Raw genomic sequence first — 18942 nt, forward strand, 5'->3', positions numbered from 1 at the left:
GTTAGTATATTCGGCCACGAAAATCAGCCAGCTGTGCAGGACATATTATTCCTTCACTCTCATGGCGCAATGCGACGACAAGCCGACACCACCGGAGAGAGATCACAAGCACCACCGACAGTAACGTGCTCTCCGGAACAGTTTTAAAAAATCATGATTTACAAGCTTTTTTCACAGATATATATATTCAACCAATACTGACGATTAATGGTCTAAAGTGGATAAAATATAAAATAATAATTATTAAAAGTGTGTTCACAAATAATGATAGGGATTCGAATGGATGCCGAGAGCTGTTATTTAAAAGACTTTCAGTTTGTTAACCGGAAAATAAGTTTCTATAATGCTATGTAGTTTTCTTAACCTAATAATTTTTTACATGTATTTTTGAAAAAAGTTAAAAAAAAAAGAAAAAAATATGTCATTTACTTACTCATTCCTACTCTACAGCAATCGAAAATTAGGAACATATAATTTTTTTTTATACCAAAGAATATTTGTTTTTTTTTTTTTGGAAAAAATAGGCAAAAATCCTCGGCATCATAAAATAAATTAGACTTAATACTAATTATATAAAATAGTTAATTCCATAGCATTATAATATTCTGGCTCGTACCACGCTGCTTTTTCATTTTCTCTTATATTATCCAGCTGAACTTCAGTACCTGAAATTTAAAAAGAAATATATATTAGTTTAGAAGAATTATACAATTTTCTATTGTCATGATATTTAGGTATGGTTAGGAATCGTAACTATGGTCCAAAGTTATATTTTCGTGCAGAGAATTTGAAAGCAAAAAAACGTGTTATAAAATAACTCTCGACAAGCAAACAAACACAATTTTTTTTAGGGATATAATAAAACGAGCGATTAAAAAAACGCTTTGCGACTGATGATGACATACTGTATTAATAACTTGAGCGGTATGAATTTGAGCAAGCGAAAAATTAACTAAACTATTATATTGATTAATAATAAAATCCAGAACGAGCTTACAAAAAGTGAATTGTGGTAAATCCATTTCATATATTAAAATTTTATCCGAGCAGTATATAGTGGCAACTTCAATATTAAGATAGAATCGATTTTTCTAAGTGAGGTTATACATAACGTACTACTAAATAGTTCACTTTGAGCAAAGTTTTGTAAGCTGCTTTATTAATGATTATTGGTTCCTGATATTCTATTTTAAGATGGCAGAATTTTGAAAACGAATCACTGCAAAACCGAGTCGACGTAGTCTTGTCTGCCCTACCCCTAGAGTGCAATTCAAAACCGCGAAGCGCGGAGGGGCGAGGCGGCCTGCGAGCTGAGGCGCAGGTAGTTTTAAAGCTCGCCGACGCGGCTGAGGCGCAAGCCGAAGCTGCGGTGGTGGGACCGCCGGAGCCCCTCAGCGCCGGAGCCGTGACAGAAGCCATGCTTGCTGCATGTTGCATTGTGCTTCCATGCTGCATGCCTGCTTGCATGCTTCGCTTCAATCCCCTTCCCTCGCTCCGCTATCCCCCGCTTACCCCTTGATATCTTAATTATACATTTCCGATTAATATTTAGGGAATGTATAGATTTCCTAGGAAATGTGTCTAATGTAATTAATTTCACACATTTTGTATTCGAAACACTTCATTTAAGATAAAATGCCGCTCAGTATAAAAAATACATTAGCCAAATATTGAAAAAAATGCAGGACGTAACGTTGACACTCAAACAAACATTAAGTCGCTCAAATATTATGAAGCTGCTCATTTTGTATTTTAAGTAACTCAAATTAATGTTTGTAAGATACTATTCTGTTGATTTTTCGTCACTTGCAGTCAGTCGCTCACTTATATAGTAATTATATAACCCAAATTAATTAATTTTGACACCTAAAATTGTAATTCACAGTCACTCGTTTAAATACTATCCTTTTTTTAACCGACTTCCCAAAAAGGAGGAGGTTCTCAATTCGGCCGGTGTGTGTTTTTTTTTTCTATGTATGTACATCGATTACTCCGAGGTTTATAGACCGATTCACGTGATTCTTTTTCTGTTCGACGCGGAATAGCTGCCAGTTGGTCCCATAGTCATCAGGTCAGGATCTGATGATGGAAACCCTGAGAAATCAAGGGCAATCTTCGAAAGTTGTAGGCATACATAGGGTAAAAACTTGACACTCAGGTGTATGCCTGAAAGCACTATTCAAAAGTGAAGGTTTGGAGCTGACCTGATGATGGAGACCAGAGAGGGTCGAGGGAACTCGACAACTGAATATGTATACTACCTCGTGTTTGGGCTTATATTATTTGTATTGACGAGACCTTTGCAACAGTGAGAATTTGGAGCTGACCTGATGATGGAGACCAGAGAAGGTCGAGAGAACTCGACAACTAATTATGTAAAATACCTCGTATTTGGGCTTATATTCTTTGTATTGATGAGAACTTTCCACTTATATGGGTAGTGACAACTATTCGTATCACTGAAAAGCTGTAAATAAAAAACTTAAAAAAAAAAAATTAAACCGACGTCCAAAAACACTAAAAAGTTAAAAAAAAACTAATTAGGTGCATCGGCCTACAAGTCGGTGGCAAAATTAACTTAGTAACATCCATTAGACACCGACTTCTAGGCCGATGCACCTAATTAGTTTTTTTTTTAACTTTTTAGTGTTTTTGGACGTCGGTTTAATTTTTTTGTAAAAAAGTTTTTTATAATAACGGTGTTAGGTATTTTTAGTTTTTAAGTATTTCTTCTTCACTGTAATGTGTGTGTGTTTCTACTATGTAATGCGCTATGCATGCCTATAACTTTCGAAGGTTGCCCTCGATTTCTCAGGGTTCCCATCATCAGATTCTAGACCTGATGACAATGGGACCATTTTGGGAAAGTATACCTTTTCAAACAAAATAAAATTGGTGTAGGTAAACCAGGGAGATACGCACAAACAAAAAAAAACAAACATCCGGAATGAGAACCTCTTTTTTTGGAAGTCGGTAAAAAGTGGGAAGTATATTAGCGAATAAGCAATAACGAATTTATCGAGATTTTTTTACAACATACACTTTGAATCGTAAAGTTATTTACAAGTCTTGCAAAATATCATAGTAGTAGGTATATAAAAACTAACATACACTACTAACTTTATCGTAGTGTATATTTAACAATATCCTGTACCGATGATAAACTGGTGACGTCATATATGTATGTTCATTATTACATGGGTTTTTATCCTAACTACAGGTCTTTCACGAAGTTCCCTCGTCATCTCCCGAGCCTTTTCCCAACTATGTTGGGGTCGGCTTCCAGTCTAACCGCATGCAGCTGAGTACCAGTGTGCCACAAGGAGCGACTGCCCTATCTGACCTTCTCAACCCAGTTATCCGGGCAACCCGATACAACTGGTAAGACTGGTGTCAGACTTACTGGCTTCTGACTACCCGTAACGACTGCCAAGGATGTTCAATGACAGCCGGGACCTACAGTTTAACGTGCCATCCGAAACACAGTCATTGGTGTCCAAGATATACTTAGAAAGTACATACAAACTTAGAAAAGTTGTTTCTCAGTTTAGGTATGTTCTCGCACGATTATATCACGTTTGCCAGAGCCGATTTTGTTGCGGTTACTAGTCATACTTATGAGAAGGTTCCAGGTAAATCATCATCATCATCATCATCAGCCTATCGCAGTCCACTGCTGGACATAGGCCTCTCCAAGTGCACGCCACTGAGATCGATTAAAATCCAGGTACATATTTGAAGTCAATTTTATTTTCTGCATTTTCTTCAAAAGTATATTATCTAAAGTCTACACTATTAACCTGTTCTACATACATATAGTATCGACCTCGCAGTTTTTCTAAAATGATTATTTTAGCGTAAAACAGACTATAACAAGCGTGCTCCACTTTCAGTTAGACTGAAATTTATCTGACAACAGTTTACACGTCTGAGAATCTAAGATTACAAGACTTATGCAAGATTTACATAACATGTTGCTTCCTAGTAAGAGTCTACCTTACAATTTATAATCTGCACTACGGATTACAAAATAGCTGAACTATCGACCCGTCTTCGGCTTCACAGGGGTATCTATATACATATACTATCATCATCTCCCGAGTCTTTTCAAAATTATTTTGGGGTCAGCTTCCAGTCTAACCGGATGTAGCTGAGTATCAGTGTTACAAGGAGCGATTGCCTATCTGACCTCCTCAACCTGGCTACCCGAACAACGCAATACGCCTTGTAAGACTGGTAGTCAGACTCTCTGTACTATTTCTGACTGGTTGTCTGTTAATTTGTAATGATTAACACACAGAAAAATTTTAATCCAAACATCTGAAACGATTTCGTAGTCTACACTAACAAAAACAAATGCAGAAACTTATACAAATAAATATCTGCCCGTATGAGCTATGTACTAACTATTGCGATTTTTAAGAACACTAGCTGTTTTCACGCGGTTTCTCTCGCGTCCCGTGGAAACTACTGCCCGTACCGGGATAAAATATAGCCTATGTTACTCGGGGAGAGTGTAGCGCCCCAACAGTGAAAGATTTTTTCAAATCGAGTCAGTCGTTTCGGAGCCTTTAGGGTACAAACAAACGTAAAATACTTTCCTCTTTATTACTATAGAATTAGATAAATCGACCTACTTAAAACAGTATAGAGTGAAGATAAATAAATAATTAATTCATAGTATTAACTGTAAAACCAGTTTTATTTTTAAAACAAAAAAAATGGTTACCAAGGTTTTGTAGCCAACAGTAGCAGTACTTATCAGTAGTCTATTCTAAATGTATATTTTAAAATTAAAATGAACTCAATACTTTAATGCACTTGTCGTTGAAGTTTATAACTCAAGATCGGTCTCACCTATCCAAACCAAATGTTTAGGCTTTGTTCGGACTATTTAATAGATGGTTTATGTGAAATTTGTAAAAAAATCTTCACTTTTTATTTTAATTTATAAGTAGCAAAAACTGTGTACCGCTAATACTATAAAATTATAAAGAGGAAACATTCTTTTGTTTGTACTCTAAAAAATCCGAAACTACTGAATTGATTTTTAAAAATTCTACCACTGAATGAAAGCTACACTCTTCCCAAGTAACACAGGCTAGATTTTATCCCGGTACGGGCAGTAGTTCCCAAGGTAAGCGGGTGAAAACACCAGATGATGATCAACAATTAATAACGCAATGATACATGACCAAAACAGCCTTAAACCCGACCTCCAAAAGCCAAGGAAATGGCTAGCCAAAATATTTAATTACTAGCTATTAATTCATACGTAACCATACCCACCGAGGCCAGCCGCGAGGCCGGTCGTGATCAAACAATTGACTGCCTACCAATCATTTTATTATCCTCTCTACAAATTATGCGTATGTATCTGATCAAATAAATATGTCGGTCATGGGTCATTGATTTGTTTGTTTTTTTCCGCCTTTTTTTGACGTTGGATAAGGTCCAATTACGGCTTAAAGGTAGAATTCCGTGGGTCGCGACAATAGTCAACCTATGAAAATGTATGGCGCCGCTGCCGAGGTCCGCGACAGTCGGCCGTACGCTTCTCAACATGGTCTAGCGCTTAATAACATCTATAGAATCTTAGTAAAACTAGAATTGAATTGTTTTTTATTTAGTCGGCAAAACTTCCTTTTGTTTTCATTACAATACAAATGCTTTTGAATCAGTATTTGGTAGTATCCTTCTTCATTTCTACTTTTTAAAGATAGTGTCGATTGGTAATCTATTTTCATTATACAGCCACAGCAGCACGTCATCCTCCTCTTCTTCAAGGATATCAATTAGCACTTAGAGGGAACGGACGAACAAAATCGACTAATTTCAAGACAATGCCGCGCGCGGTTTACGAAATTCGTCGGCCGCGCGCGACTGTCGTGGGCCTCGGCAGGGGTGCCATACATTTTCATAGGTTGACTATAGTCGCGCGCGGCCGACGACAGTCGTAGGCCGCGCGCGTCCTACGATGTCGCGATGGACGGAATTCTACCTTAGATCAGGCGCAGGACCGACATTGAAGTGCTCTCCGATGCACGGGTGTATCAATCACCAACTTCCAGGCTCCGGGCTGCTTTGTGAAAGTCTTCTAAAACCCACAAAGCGATTTCGGCCCGATTCGAACTTCGAACCCGAGACCTCGTGCTCAGCAGCCGCACTTGCGACAACTAGACCAACGAGGCAGTTATTATTTTAATATTTAGGGATTATTTGAATATAGGTACTAGCTTTTGAGAGCGGTTTCATTTGCATTCTATAGAAAAAACATTGCATATTCGGATATGAAGAAGCCTATTTTCTTTTGTACATATATAAGCTACAATACTGCCAATTTATATCCAAATTCGTTGAGCAGTTTTTTTTTGCGTGAATAACTAACAAACACACTCATGTTCCCGGGTAACTGGGTTGAGGAGATCAGATAGGCAGTCGCTCCATGTGGCACATTTGACTTCGATAAGCACTGACAAGTAAAATTTTTATTTTAGCTAAAACCTTATCCTAACTATGACAAATACTATACCGAAAACCGCAAAAAAATCGGCCCAGCTAGACGCCAGATTATCGCGCACAAGGATATGCATATACATACAGGCCAAGCTCCTTTTAATGAACTCTTTAAAGGCTAGGCAGATGATGATATTTAATCAAGGTTAAGAGTACAACACAGCAAGTTTAATCTACCAAAGACCCGAATCTACGGGTCACTAAACTCCCTAAATCAAGATCATATTTCTTGACGGATGACTCACGAATTTCTTGAAACAACCAATTTATCATGTTTGGGTATTTCCTTAATATCCCGACTCCCGAGGCATTATAAAAGTGAGGTTAACTTAACGCCGTGTTTCAGAGGGCACTATAAACTGTAGGTCCCAGCTGTCATTGAACATCCTTGGCAGTCGTTACGGGTAGTCAGAAGGCAGTAAGTCTGACAACCAGTCTTACCAAGTGGTATTGGTGTCTATTTATATCAGATAGGTAATGGACGGATAAAGTCAAAAACTACTGAACCTATTAAAAAAAATCTTTCACGGTTAGAAAGCTACACTCTTCCCGAGTAACATAGGCTATATTTTATCCCGGTACGAGCAGTAGTTCCCACGGGACGCGAGTGAAACCGAGGTAAAACGGCTAGTTAAGCACGCATATAGATAGTGTTGTGATCAAAATGCAATAAAATGCATAGGTATGCAGCATGGTATCTGCTATGGGAATGCGAGGGTGCATCGACCGATGCATATCTTTATAGCCTTTGGCACCATAAAACTAGACATTCTGGTATTATGGTGTCTATAGAAATAATAGCTTTTCTACATATTATCTATAAGAAATAGGAAATATATTTTTATTTGTACCCTAAAGGCTCCGAAACTACTGAACTGATTTGACAAAAGTCTTTCACTGTTGGGGCGCTACACTCTTCCCGAGTAACATAGGCTATATTTTATCCCGGTACGGGCAGTAGTGCCCACGGGACGCCAGTGAAACGACGGGAAAACGGCTAGTTTCTATATAAAATGAATCCCTATATTCCTTGGTCACGTCATCACGCGAGACTGGCTGGACCGATTAAGCTTACGCGGTGTCCTGCGTGAGCGACGAACGCGACGCGACGCGACGCAACACGACGCGACGTAATGCGACGCGATGCTATACGCGACAGATGTCCTACGTGATTTTGGTCATTACTTCTCAAATCATGGAGAAGTTGTGTTACAATTTTGCTTGAAAGTTCATATTTAAAGTACAGACAGCAACAATCTTCCAACTTGTTTGTACTAATAAACGATTTCTTTAATATTTATGTTTTTTTTGTCCCACAACAATCAACGCTTCTGAATAGTTCGCGGTGTCGCGTCTGGTCGCCCTCAAAACAAGTACGCGTTACGTCGCGTCTCGCCGCAGACTGTCACATAGGCCGCATGTAGGGAATTCCTTTGAGTTGATCGCGTTCGTCGCGTTCGCAGCGTCGCGTCGCGTCGCGTTCGTCGCTCACGCAGGACACCGCGTTAGAGACGGGAGAAGGAAATAGAATAGTTTTTGTCACCATCCGACTACGGGAAGCAGTTATCTCGGGACGCAGGTGAAACCGCAGGAAGAGGCTGACATTTGACTTTGAGTAGAATCGCAAGAAGCAGGTAGTTAAATCAAAAATTATCGAGCGATTTTAACCATGAGGTTCAAACTAACTATGTATATTTTAAAACTAAAGACGCACACATTAGTATGTGGTGAGAACATTGTACAATGTTGCGTGGTTCTTATAAATATTTATATTTAACTGTAGTTATACCAAACATTCAACGTCTGTAGGCAAGTGCTGTAATACATTAACTATGTAAGAAACATTGTTAAATCTCCCAAAACTTATTCATCATCTGCCGAGCCTTTCCCCAACTATGTTGGGGTCGGCTTCCAGTCTAACCGGATGCAGCTGAGTACCAGTGTGTCACAAGGAGCGATTGCTTATCTGATCTCCTCAACCCAGTTACCCGGGCAACACAATACCCCTTGGAAAGACTGGTGTCAGACTTACTGGCTTCTGACTACCCGTAACGACTGCCAAGGATGTTCAATCTCCCAAAACTATTGGTAAAAAAGTTATAAAATGACGTCCGGCTGTTCTCTCTAAGGAGATCAGCTGCGCTGCTCAGGACATATTATAGTGCACGCACATTAGCTTGGACTGCGGTGCACTCAGTATTCCTTCACTCTCATAGCGCGATGCGACGACAAGCCGACACTACCGGAGAGAGATCACAAGCACGACATTAACGTGCGACACGATGCACGGGTGAATCAATCACCATCTTACAGGCTCTAAGCTGCTCTAAGTTTCTAAAATCGAATCGAACCCAAGACCAGGCCTCTGTCACTCGACGTACTTGCGCGCGATAAATGCCTACCGCTCGCTGGGTTACCGGTAGCCCCACGCGGCTCAGGGCTTTCAACAGTCACACGCGCCGCGCGCGTTCCAATATTTATTATTTTTATTTCGTGGCATGTTATGCAGGTTATGCTGTTGGTTTTTATAAGGTTTTTTAAGCTACCTAACAAACTGATGGATTATTTTGAGGTGTGTTGGTTTATATGCGACTATTGTAAGATTTAGAAACATTTTATATTTATGAACTTATCTAGTAATTCTATTTTTTTTAATAAATTAATACTTATCTACTTTATGATTTTAACAACAGAGATCATTAGGTACTTATTTTACTTTAGATACCTACTTAGTTATATGAACTGTATTGTGAGTTTTGTAGCTCAAAACACATGTCGAGTGTAAGTAGGTATAGTTCTGGTCCAACTTAATGACGACTCGGAACATTACGCGTGTCGCTACGCAGAAACCAATTTTAGGTATGTATCAACACTCCAAAAGCCAGCTCGAAAAATAGTTAGAAACCGCCTTTGATTTTGACGAAAGCTTTACTTAAGTACTTACCTATGCTTACGTATTAGGTAATATTTAGTAATATGTACCCATACTCCATTTTAGTAGGCAATACAATAGTTAACTAAAGAAAAATATTCTTGATATTACTTTTTATTTAAAAACTCAGTTTTAAAAAAGGCTATCTTAAAATAAGCGTAACTTTGTTTTCCTACTTAAATATTAATAAATTGTAAGAAGCAACCCTAAGCACGACCACGGCACGGTTGCGGTCACTGAACTGTGCGCTATCGCATTGGAATAACAATCAAGCGCTCGAGCTTTTAAGGTTCATTTTATAACGCAGCTAGGAATTTGTAGGTAGTTGGGGAACTTGTAGGTGCTTATAACAGTAGGTATGGACTTTTTTGTATGGAGTGATTTATCTGTTACGTAGTAACTATTATATAATCTGTGCCAAGACCTTATAGACAGCAGTTGATATATTCGACAACTAGACCGAGGCGGTTTGTTTGTAGGTAAATAAGTAAATGATGATGAGTCATATTGAGCAATACATTGGTTTAATATTTATATTATTATATGCTTACAATGCCATTAAAATTGCATAACAGTATGCTGAGCCAAGATCTAATTCGATTACTACCTGTGTATTGTGACCTAGAATTTACACATATCATATTAATAGATTTGGTAAAATATCATCATCTCCCGAGCCTTTTCCCAACTATGTTGGGGTCGGCTTCCAGTCTAACCGGACGCAGCTGAGTACCAGTGTGCCACAAGGAGCGACTGCCTATCTGAACTCCTCAACGCAGTTACCCGGGCAACCCAATACCCCTTGGTAAGACTGATTGTCAGGTTTCAGGCTTCTGATTACCCGTAACAACAGCTAAATCAGTTACCGGGATAAAATATAGCCTATGTTACTCGGGAAGAGTGTAGCGCCCCAACAGTGAAAGAATTTTACAAATCGGTTCAGTAGTTTCGGAGCCTTTAGGGACAAACAGATGAATGTTCCCTCTTAATTATATTAGTACAGATATAGATATTTTAGATATATGGTAAATCCCGGAACTTTGATAAAGATAATGTATGAGTAAGTAAATCGTTTTGAAGAGGTATTTCAAAGTGGGTAATCTTCATTTCTATCTATAAGATAATATATCAAAACAAGACCTACATTTTAAGAATATAATATTAAACATGTTAAATTGAAGTTAAGCCAAATCAAAATCAAAAATCGCTTATTCAAAATTAGGCTGCAAAACAGCACTTTTCGAACGTCAGAAATTTACAAAATACAGCCCCCAAAACGCTCACCCTTCACCACTTCCTATGTGTTGTTGCTGGGAAGAAGAAGTGGCGCAACAAACTCCCCAGCAACACATGTCTGTCTGTAGGTTAGAAGAACCTTTCAAAATATACCTATACCGCGTTCGCTCCTAGGATGGGTGACCAACTACATTTTTTATTACGGAAAATCATCAAATGTCGGCTCGGGAGTGTCAGACTCTTACTGACTAAACCCGCCATGTTCCTTCTTAAGCCCGCCATGTACCAGCGCAGCGATAGTGAGCGCGAACAATCCCGCAGTCCCGGCAGGTGACCAACTATATCATGACGAGTTCCTCCGTGTTTCGGAAGGCACGATAAATTGGTCCCGGCTGTCATTTGAACATCTTTGGCGGCTGCCAAAGATGTTCAAATGACAGCCGTGTAATGGCTATTACGGGTAATCAAAAACCAGTAAGTCTGACAACCGGTCTTGCCAAGAAGTATTGAGTTGGTCGGGTAACTGGGTTGAGGAGATCAGATAGGCAGTCGCTCCATGTGGCCTGATGTGGCACACTGGTACTCCGCCGCGTGCGGGTTTACTGATCGAAACATAGTTGGGAAAGGGCTAGGCAGATGATAATATTATCATAGAAGCATGAATCTATAGACAGACGCAACGCATTTTCTTTTCAAAACCAGTTGCTAGCAAAAGTATTTTTACACCTAGAATACAATATTTTAAATTGTTTTTAGTTACAATAAGTGAGGTACGATATATTTTGCACCTGTATAAATAATATGACTTAAGTAAATAATTAGCATAATGTTTGAACGTCATCATTAACTTGCTAAGTAAATAAATATCTTGGCAACTGTTATGTTTATCGAAACTAATATTTTTTGTTGGTATATTAACTGTACAACCAGGTATGTGAACAAAAAAATGGATACTAGTTTTTTTGTGGTCAACCGTAGTAGAAGTAGTATATCAATTTATCATACTTCTATACTAATATATTAAAGTACTAGCTTCCGCCCGCCGCTTCGCCCGCGTAGAGTTCGGTTATATCGCGTTTCCAAAAGAACTCTTCAAAAGTCCGGGATAAAAACTATCCTATGTTCTTTCTCAAGGTCAACTCTATCTCTGTACCAAATTTTATAAAAATCAGTTCAGTGGTTTAGACATGAAAGCGTAACAGACAGACAGAGTTACTTTCGCATTTATAACATTAGTAGGGATTGAGGAATACTTTTCTTCCTCAGACCATTTTTTTCCGATTCCACAAAGTAAATGAAGGTGACAACATCTGAATCCATAACCATCTTTTTAGGAAACCAAAAAAAAGAGCTAACTACAATATTTTAACTCACTTATTTATAAAAAATGCTCAAAAAGATCCTGTTTAGCATCTGACGCCATTTCAATAATGACGGTAGCCGGTGATTTAAGTTTCTGAGAAACGTGCAACACATACATACATGCGCACGACTTGAGAATAACTTTGGAGCTTTGTAAGGAAAATGATCTCGGTACATTTTAACTTTTAATCGATTCAGGGTTAAGCTTATAACAGACTTTAAATCATTATTATTTATAAACGATATTTTTAGTAAAATAATTTCGCATCTGCTAAGCCTTTTCCCAACTATGTTGGGGTCGGCTTCCAGTCTAACCGGATGTAGCTAAGTACCTGTGTGCCACAAGGAGCGACTGCCTATCTGACCCCCTCAACCCAGTTACCCGGGCAACCCAATACCCCTTGGTAAGACTGGTTGTCAAACTTACTGGCTTCTGACTACCCGTAACGACTGCCAAAGATGTTCAAATGGCAGCCGGGACCTACAGTTTAACGTGCCCTCCGGAACACAGTCAAGATATACTTAGAAAGTACATACAAACTTAGAGAAGTTGCGTTGGTACTTGCCTGACCTGGAATTGAACACACACTCATACTTGAGAGGTTGGTTCTTTACCCACTATGCCACCACGACTTTTTCACGAGTATTCGGTAATATACCAATTGAAATCATTATTCGTCGGTAGCAAATCAATCATTGACAATTATTGCATATACATAGAGTTACAAACGCATAGACAAGGAAATGTAAACAATATTATACATTGAGCATGTAGCCAAAAGTATATGCAATGTTTTTAATTCATTACCGTGTTTCTTGTATGGAGATTTGCAATTCAGTTTTTTTTATATGCAAGAAGCTTCTACCGTGTCACACACAAGGGAATTACGTCCCGTATATGGATAAAAAGTAGTCTGTATGTTATTATGATTAAGCTACATTTACAGTGGCGGATTAACGTATAAGCACTACAAGCACGTGCTTGGGGCCCCTGTTCTCCAGGGGCCTCCATCCTCTGCTGGCGTTTCATTTTATACCTACCTACATTTTATCGAGATTCATCCACAATATGTCCGAATTCACAAGGCGCGAGCAGTTCGGGAATGACCCTTCATACACCCCCGCCTCTAAACTTGATTGGACGCAGTGCTGTTGATTGTTGTATGATCGCAGTGAATTTTTTTCAATTGTGCCGTTGTTATAAAATTTTTTTCGGCTTCTACTCATCGTTGGGCAGTTTTAAAAGAATTAATAGGCAACGATAGCGTGTTGAAGTCGCTATCGGACACTCGTTGGCAGTAGCGGCTTTAGGGTAGGGCGCGGTTGGGCGACGGCCCAGGGCGCCGGACATAAGGGGCGCCGCAGGCGCCCCCAACCAATCCTTGATCAGAATTTTACTCCTATTTTTGTTTTAAATTTCATCAAAGATCGCAGCTTACAAGAACTGTATCCAAATGTATGGATAGCATCAGGGCCGCCTTAACCTATGGTGCAGGGTGTGCGAATAACCCGGGCGCCGTGGGCTCAGGGGCGCCGCGGTACGCTCCTCGACCAAGAAATTTCAAATTAATTAATGTATTGTCATACAATGCCGGGCGCGTTAGATACACTACTTTTATGTCCCAAAACTGAAAAATTTTCGCGCTCGCTTCGCTCGCGGTTTCTTTACTTTACCCTTACATTTTTTTTCACATATAGCTACTTTTAATTTAATATCCCACTACACAAAAAAATTCGCGTTCCCTTCGCTCGCGGCTTCTCCACCTCACAGTCGCCTTTTATTATATATGTTAAGGACTTTTAGCGATCTAAATCTCAAAAAAGCTTTTTCGGGCTTGTTTCACTTTATAGTTGTTTTTATTTTTCAATTTTTTTTTGTCTACCCTAGCAAAAAGGTAGCGTCGTTTTTAAGTCCTTTTATTAATAAGAAAGTAACTTCTAGTTTCTATTTATGGTACTACTTTAAGTCCCAAAATTTTAATTCATAGGCGCCAACACCAACAAAGAGTTATCTACGTTTGGGCTACATTTTAAGTCATTTTTGTTTTGAGTTCTAAAATATAACAAAAAAGTTCGCGCTCGCTTCGCGCAATCAGAACCTGTGTCCCCGTGTTTTTGCATTCACCAACCAGCAATAACTTATGTACGATTGGGCTACATTTTACGTAATTTTTGCTTTGACTTGTTGACTATAAAAAAAAATCGGTCACTACGTATGTCTCTGTTTTTCGAATGGGTTTGAATTGCAGTTGGGGGCGCCGTAGAAATCTCGCCCAGGGCGCTAGTAGAGTTAAAGCCGGCACTGCTCGTTGGGAAGCTTTTTTTTTTTTTTTTTTTTATCGACGTAAAATCATCAAATGACCCCTCCCGCTGTGGGTTAGCAGCGGTGAGGGAGTGTCAGACTCTTACTGACTAAAATCGTCGTGTTCCGTCATAGGCCTTTTATGTACCAGGGCCGCGGTATCTCTTTCGAACAACCCGCAGCCCCGGCAGGCCTTGGCCCTGCTGGGCCCCGCTGGGGTTGCTGACGTCTCTTTGAGGAGCGCGTGGAACAACGCGCGCCGTCGACACGGGGTCTCGTTGGGAAGCTCACGCTGTAACTACGAGTGCAATATAACAATCATATCCGAAAATTTTGGGTGATTTAGATCAGTGGTTCTTAACCGGTGGTCCGCGGACCACTGGTGGTCCCCGGAGGCAGTCCAAGTGGTCCGCGAAGCTTTGCTTCGCGACGTTGTTATCGATCTTACGTATATATCGATCTTACTTGTCCAACAGAAAAAATGAAGGTTTGAAATGTAGCCCTTTTACGTGATTTTGGTTCTGAGTCTTAAAAAATAATAAAGATTTCTCGCTCGCTTCGCTCGCGTATTCAGAAACTGTATGTCCTCGTTTTTTCATTTGTCAACAAACAAAAAGTTAAGTACGTTTGGGCTACATTTGACGTAATTTTGGTTCTGAGTTTTAAAAAATAATCAAAATTTCCCGCTCGCTTCGCTCGCGTATTCAGAAACTGTATGTCCTCGCTTTTACATTTGTCAACAAATAAAAAGTTAAGTACGTTTGGGCTACATTTTACGTAATTTTGGTTCTGAGTCTTAAAAATAATTAAAATTTCGCGCTCGCTTCGCTATTTGTAACTACATAGGCGTCGCGCGATTTCTTGTCGGTCAATTTCTTCTACTTTCCATTCCATTTAAGCAATAAAGGGTCTACACAGGCTCAGTGCTTAGGGCCTCGGATACTCTTAATCCGCCACTGTACATTTATATATTATATGAATTGTGTTGCTGGGGAGTTTGTTCCACCACTTCTTCTTCCCAGCAACAACACAGGAAGTGGTGAAGGGCGGGCGTCTTTTGTAAATTTGACGTTCAAAAACTGCTGATTATCAGCCTACTTTGATTAAATGACTTTTGATTTTGATTATGCACATAATAGGTTAGCTACATTATGAGTTTCATCAAAATCCATCCAGTAGTTATTGCGTAAAAGAGTAACAATTTGAAGGTTGTTTAGAAAAACCTTGAAACTTGAGAGGAATTTAAAACTATATCTGTATATTACAGACTAGCTATCTCCCCCGGTTTCAGTCGCATCCCGTGGGAACTACTGCCCGTACCGGGATAAAATATAGCCTATGTTACTCGGGAAGAGTGTAGCTTTCCAACAGTGAAAGAATTTTGCAAATCGGTTCAGTGGTTTCACCGTTTACTAACAAACTGTAAAATGTTTTCTCTTTTATATATTAGCAATATAATATATTATTAAAAATACTCACATTAAGGCATCGTCTGACTTCCTTGAGCACGTATACTGCCCGCTCTGCTCAACCGCTTCCCAATCGTCTGCACATGAAAACCGATATTCTGCAACGCCTCATGATTCAAGATCTTCCTTCCATCGAATATATACGCAGGCTTCATCATCACTTCGTATATCTTCTTAAAATCTAACATCTTAAACTCGTCCCATTCGGTACATAGAACTATAGCATGAGCCCCTGTTACTGCCGAGTATGCGGTATCATGGATTTCAACGTTGCTTTTAACTTTCTCCGGTTCGGATGTTACATATGGGCTTGTGAGCTCGTAGAAAATCTGGTCCGGTTCTACTTTAGGGTCATATATGTGTAGTTTAGCCCCTTCGTCTAATAAAGTTGTTGATACATGAATAGCGGGTGATTCTCTCGTGTCTCCTGTATTTTTCTTGAATGAAAAACCGAGTATGGCTATTTTCTTGTCCGATACCGTGTTGAATAGTGACTCGATGACTTTTCTAGTGAAGCGAGCTTTCTGATAATCATTTAAGTTGAGTACTTGCTGCCAGTAAGCGGCCACTTCAGGCAAATTTAGGCATTCACACAAGTAGATAAGGTTTAAAATGTCTTTCTGGAAGCAACTGCCTCCGAAACCTATTGACGCTTCAAGGAATTTTGGTCCAATACGAGAGTCTCTGCCTACAGCTCTTGCAACCTCTGACACGTCGGCACCGGTAGCCTCACAGACGGCAGATAAAGAGTTAATACTTGATATACGTTGGGCGAGGAATGCATTAGCGGCTAGCTTAGACAGTTCGGAACTCCAAGTGTTGGTGGTAAGTATGTTTTTAGCTGGTATCCAATGCTCGTAAACCCAGCACAGCTCTTTAATAGCCTTCTGACCATCAGCAGTATCTTCACCACCGATTAACACTCTCTCGGCCTCTACCAAGTCAACGATAGCAGTTCCTTCAGCCAAAAACTCAGGGTTAGACAGAATCTGGTACTCGACACCCGGCTTAGTGTTCGCTCTCAATATTTTCATAATAATTTCAGCTGCTTTAACTGGCACCGTACTCTTTTCAACTACAATCTTGTTACTGGTAGCCAAGTCTGCGATCATACGGGCTGCACTTTCAACATATTTTAAGTCTGCAGCCCTGCCTTTGCCGTTTCCAAACGTTTTAGTAGGCGTATTGACTGATATAAATATCAAATCAGCCTCCTGTATACTTTTCGCGATGTCCGTAGAAAAAAAAAGATTCCTACCTCGGCACTGTCGGACCACATCGTCTAACCCGGGCTCGTAGATCGGCAATTTGTCGGAATTCCACTGGTTTATTCTTTCAACACTCTTGTCGCAAACAGTAACTTGAATATTAGGGCATTTCAGGGCTATCACACTACACGTAGGACCGCCGACATATCCAGCTCCCAAGCAACAAATTTTCTCGATAACCATGTTTTTACAGCAAAAAAACTGCTCACAAATGCACCAGCCACACGCTCAGACACCACGGAAGTGATTAACAACGTTCACAATACTCAAAAGCGCGATTTTATCTAATTAAAATACTATGTTTTACTGCTAGATTAGATCGACGATTTTTATCGTTCCACGTCCGTTTGGAGTGGGTTTTGTTAGAGTTTTTGTGATTAACACATGTGGCGACCAAATGTTTGGGCCGTTGGACCGTAATTAAGGCCTGAGCGGCGCTCACAAGCTTTTTATTGTAGCACGAACCGATGTGCAATCGTGAATCGTCAGCCAGCCAATATGCAGACACAAGTCAATGACATTTGCGTAGGGATGGGATACCGTACGTCGCGCGTCGCGTACATACATTCAGAATTCTTAGAATTCCGATATCGTATTGATAAAAAATAAAGTCGTAAAGATTATTTTGATTTAACTGGAGCATTTGATTGTTGCAATAAAATTTAATGGTGCAATAAAGTAAATCTTTTGTGGCTGGTGATTTTGTGTTCAATAGAGTAATTTTTTTGTAATAATTTAAAACAATAGGATGTAATTATTGCTCTTATAAACCTGAATTAAAGTTTTGCAGCTTAAAGCTACGAAATTTGTAAAGCACCAATTGTACATATTATCTCTAAGGCGGCCAACCGTACCGCATTCTGCGGGACCGTCCCGCAATGCTTGACGAAATCCCGTTTTGAAATTATTAGTAAAATAGTCCCGCAAAACCTCGTATGCGTCCCGCATGTCCCGCATCCCTATTTTTCTACCACGCTTCTTCTACACAACACCCACCTGCGCGCACGCTCAACAGTGCAGGAACACAGATTACCTATAATATAATCGTTCTTTTTATTTCTACTGAACTCGTGAGGCCTAATGATTTTGAAAATAAGACATTAGTGCATGCTGTGACACGATATTGGTAGGTTAAATTATAGCTTTTTGCTTACGGTTTTTATTTTATCAGTTCCGACCGATCATTTTTCAATGCCCCCCCCCCCCCCCCTTTTCACGAAAAGTTAAGTCCCGCATTCAGTTTATATTCGATACTAGCCGATTTCCCGTGGTTTCACCCATGTCCCAAGGGAACTTCTGCTCGTACCGGGATAAAATGCAGCTTATGTTACTCGGGAAGATTGTAGCTTTCCAATAGTAAAAATACCTTTTTTAAACTACGTTTTAGCGGCGTTAATGTTTTGTTTTGATATACAAAATAAATTTTACAACAACGTAAATTCTTATCTAACTGAAATAAACGATAAATGCATTTAAACCAGCGATATGCAGCGTCATTTATGATTATCTCATATAATCATTCATCATTATCATCTGGCTAGTCTTTTCCCAACTATATTGGGGTCGGCTTCCAGTCTAAGCTGAGTACCAGTGTGCCACAAGGAGCGACTGCCTATCTGACCTTCTCAACCCGTTACCGGGGCAATCCAAAACTGCTAGGTAAGACTGCTCGACTGGTTGTCAGACTTATTGGGGCCCGATTCTCCTAAGTTAAAAATGTCAAAATTTAATAGAAATCGAATCGCAATAGCAGTTTTAACCATATCGGGCATTCTGCTACTAATATAAGACCAATCGTATTCCAACGACATTAGATTGGTTTGCGATTGGTCTGCTATTTTGGTGATTTTGGTCAAT

The 18942-nt window shown here is 39.6% G+C and overlaps 1 protein-coding gene across 2 annotated transcripts; it reads right to left on the reverse strand.

The window, feature by feature from the left end:
- Window positions 1-17656, reverse strand: LOC124644134 (UDP-glucose 6-dehydrogenase). Of its 2 annotated transcripts, XR_006986012.1 has the most exons (3): window positions 15828-17656; window positions 554-665; window positions 1-510 (listed from the first exon to the last, which is right to left on the reverse strand). XR_006986012.1 is itself a non-coding variant. In XM_047183365.1 (2 exons), exon 1 carries the CDS (start codon window positions 17266-17268, stop codon window positions 15829-15831), a length of 1440 nt encoding a protein of 479 aa, XP_047039321.1. In that variant the 5' UTR covers window positions 17269-17653; the 3' UTR covers window positions 553-665; window position 15828. The 2 variants fall into 2 exon arrangements, 1 of the variants encoding a protein (XP_047039321.1); XM_047183365.1 differs by lacking the exon at window positions 1-510 and having other exon boundaries at window positions 553-665; window positions 15828-17653.
- Window positions 17657-18942: the final 1286 nt, after the last annotated feature.

Source organism: Helicoverpa zea, chromosome 29, assembly GCF_022581195.2.
Source record: "Helicoverpa zea isolate HzStark_Cry1AcR chromosome 29, ilHelZeax1.1, whole genome shotgun sequence".
NCBI classification, from domain to species: domain Eukaryota; kingdom Metazoa; phylum Arthropoda; class Insecta; order Lepidoptera; family Noctuidae; genus Helicoverpa; species Helicoverpa zea.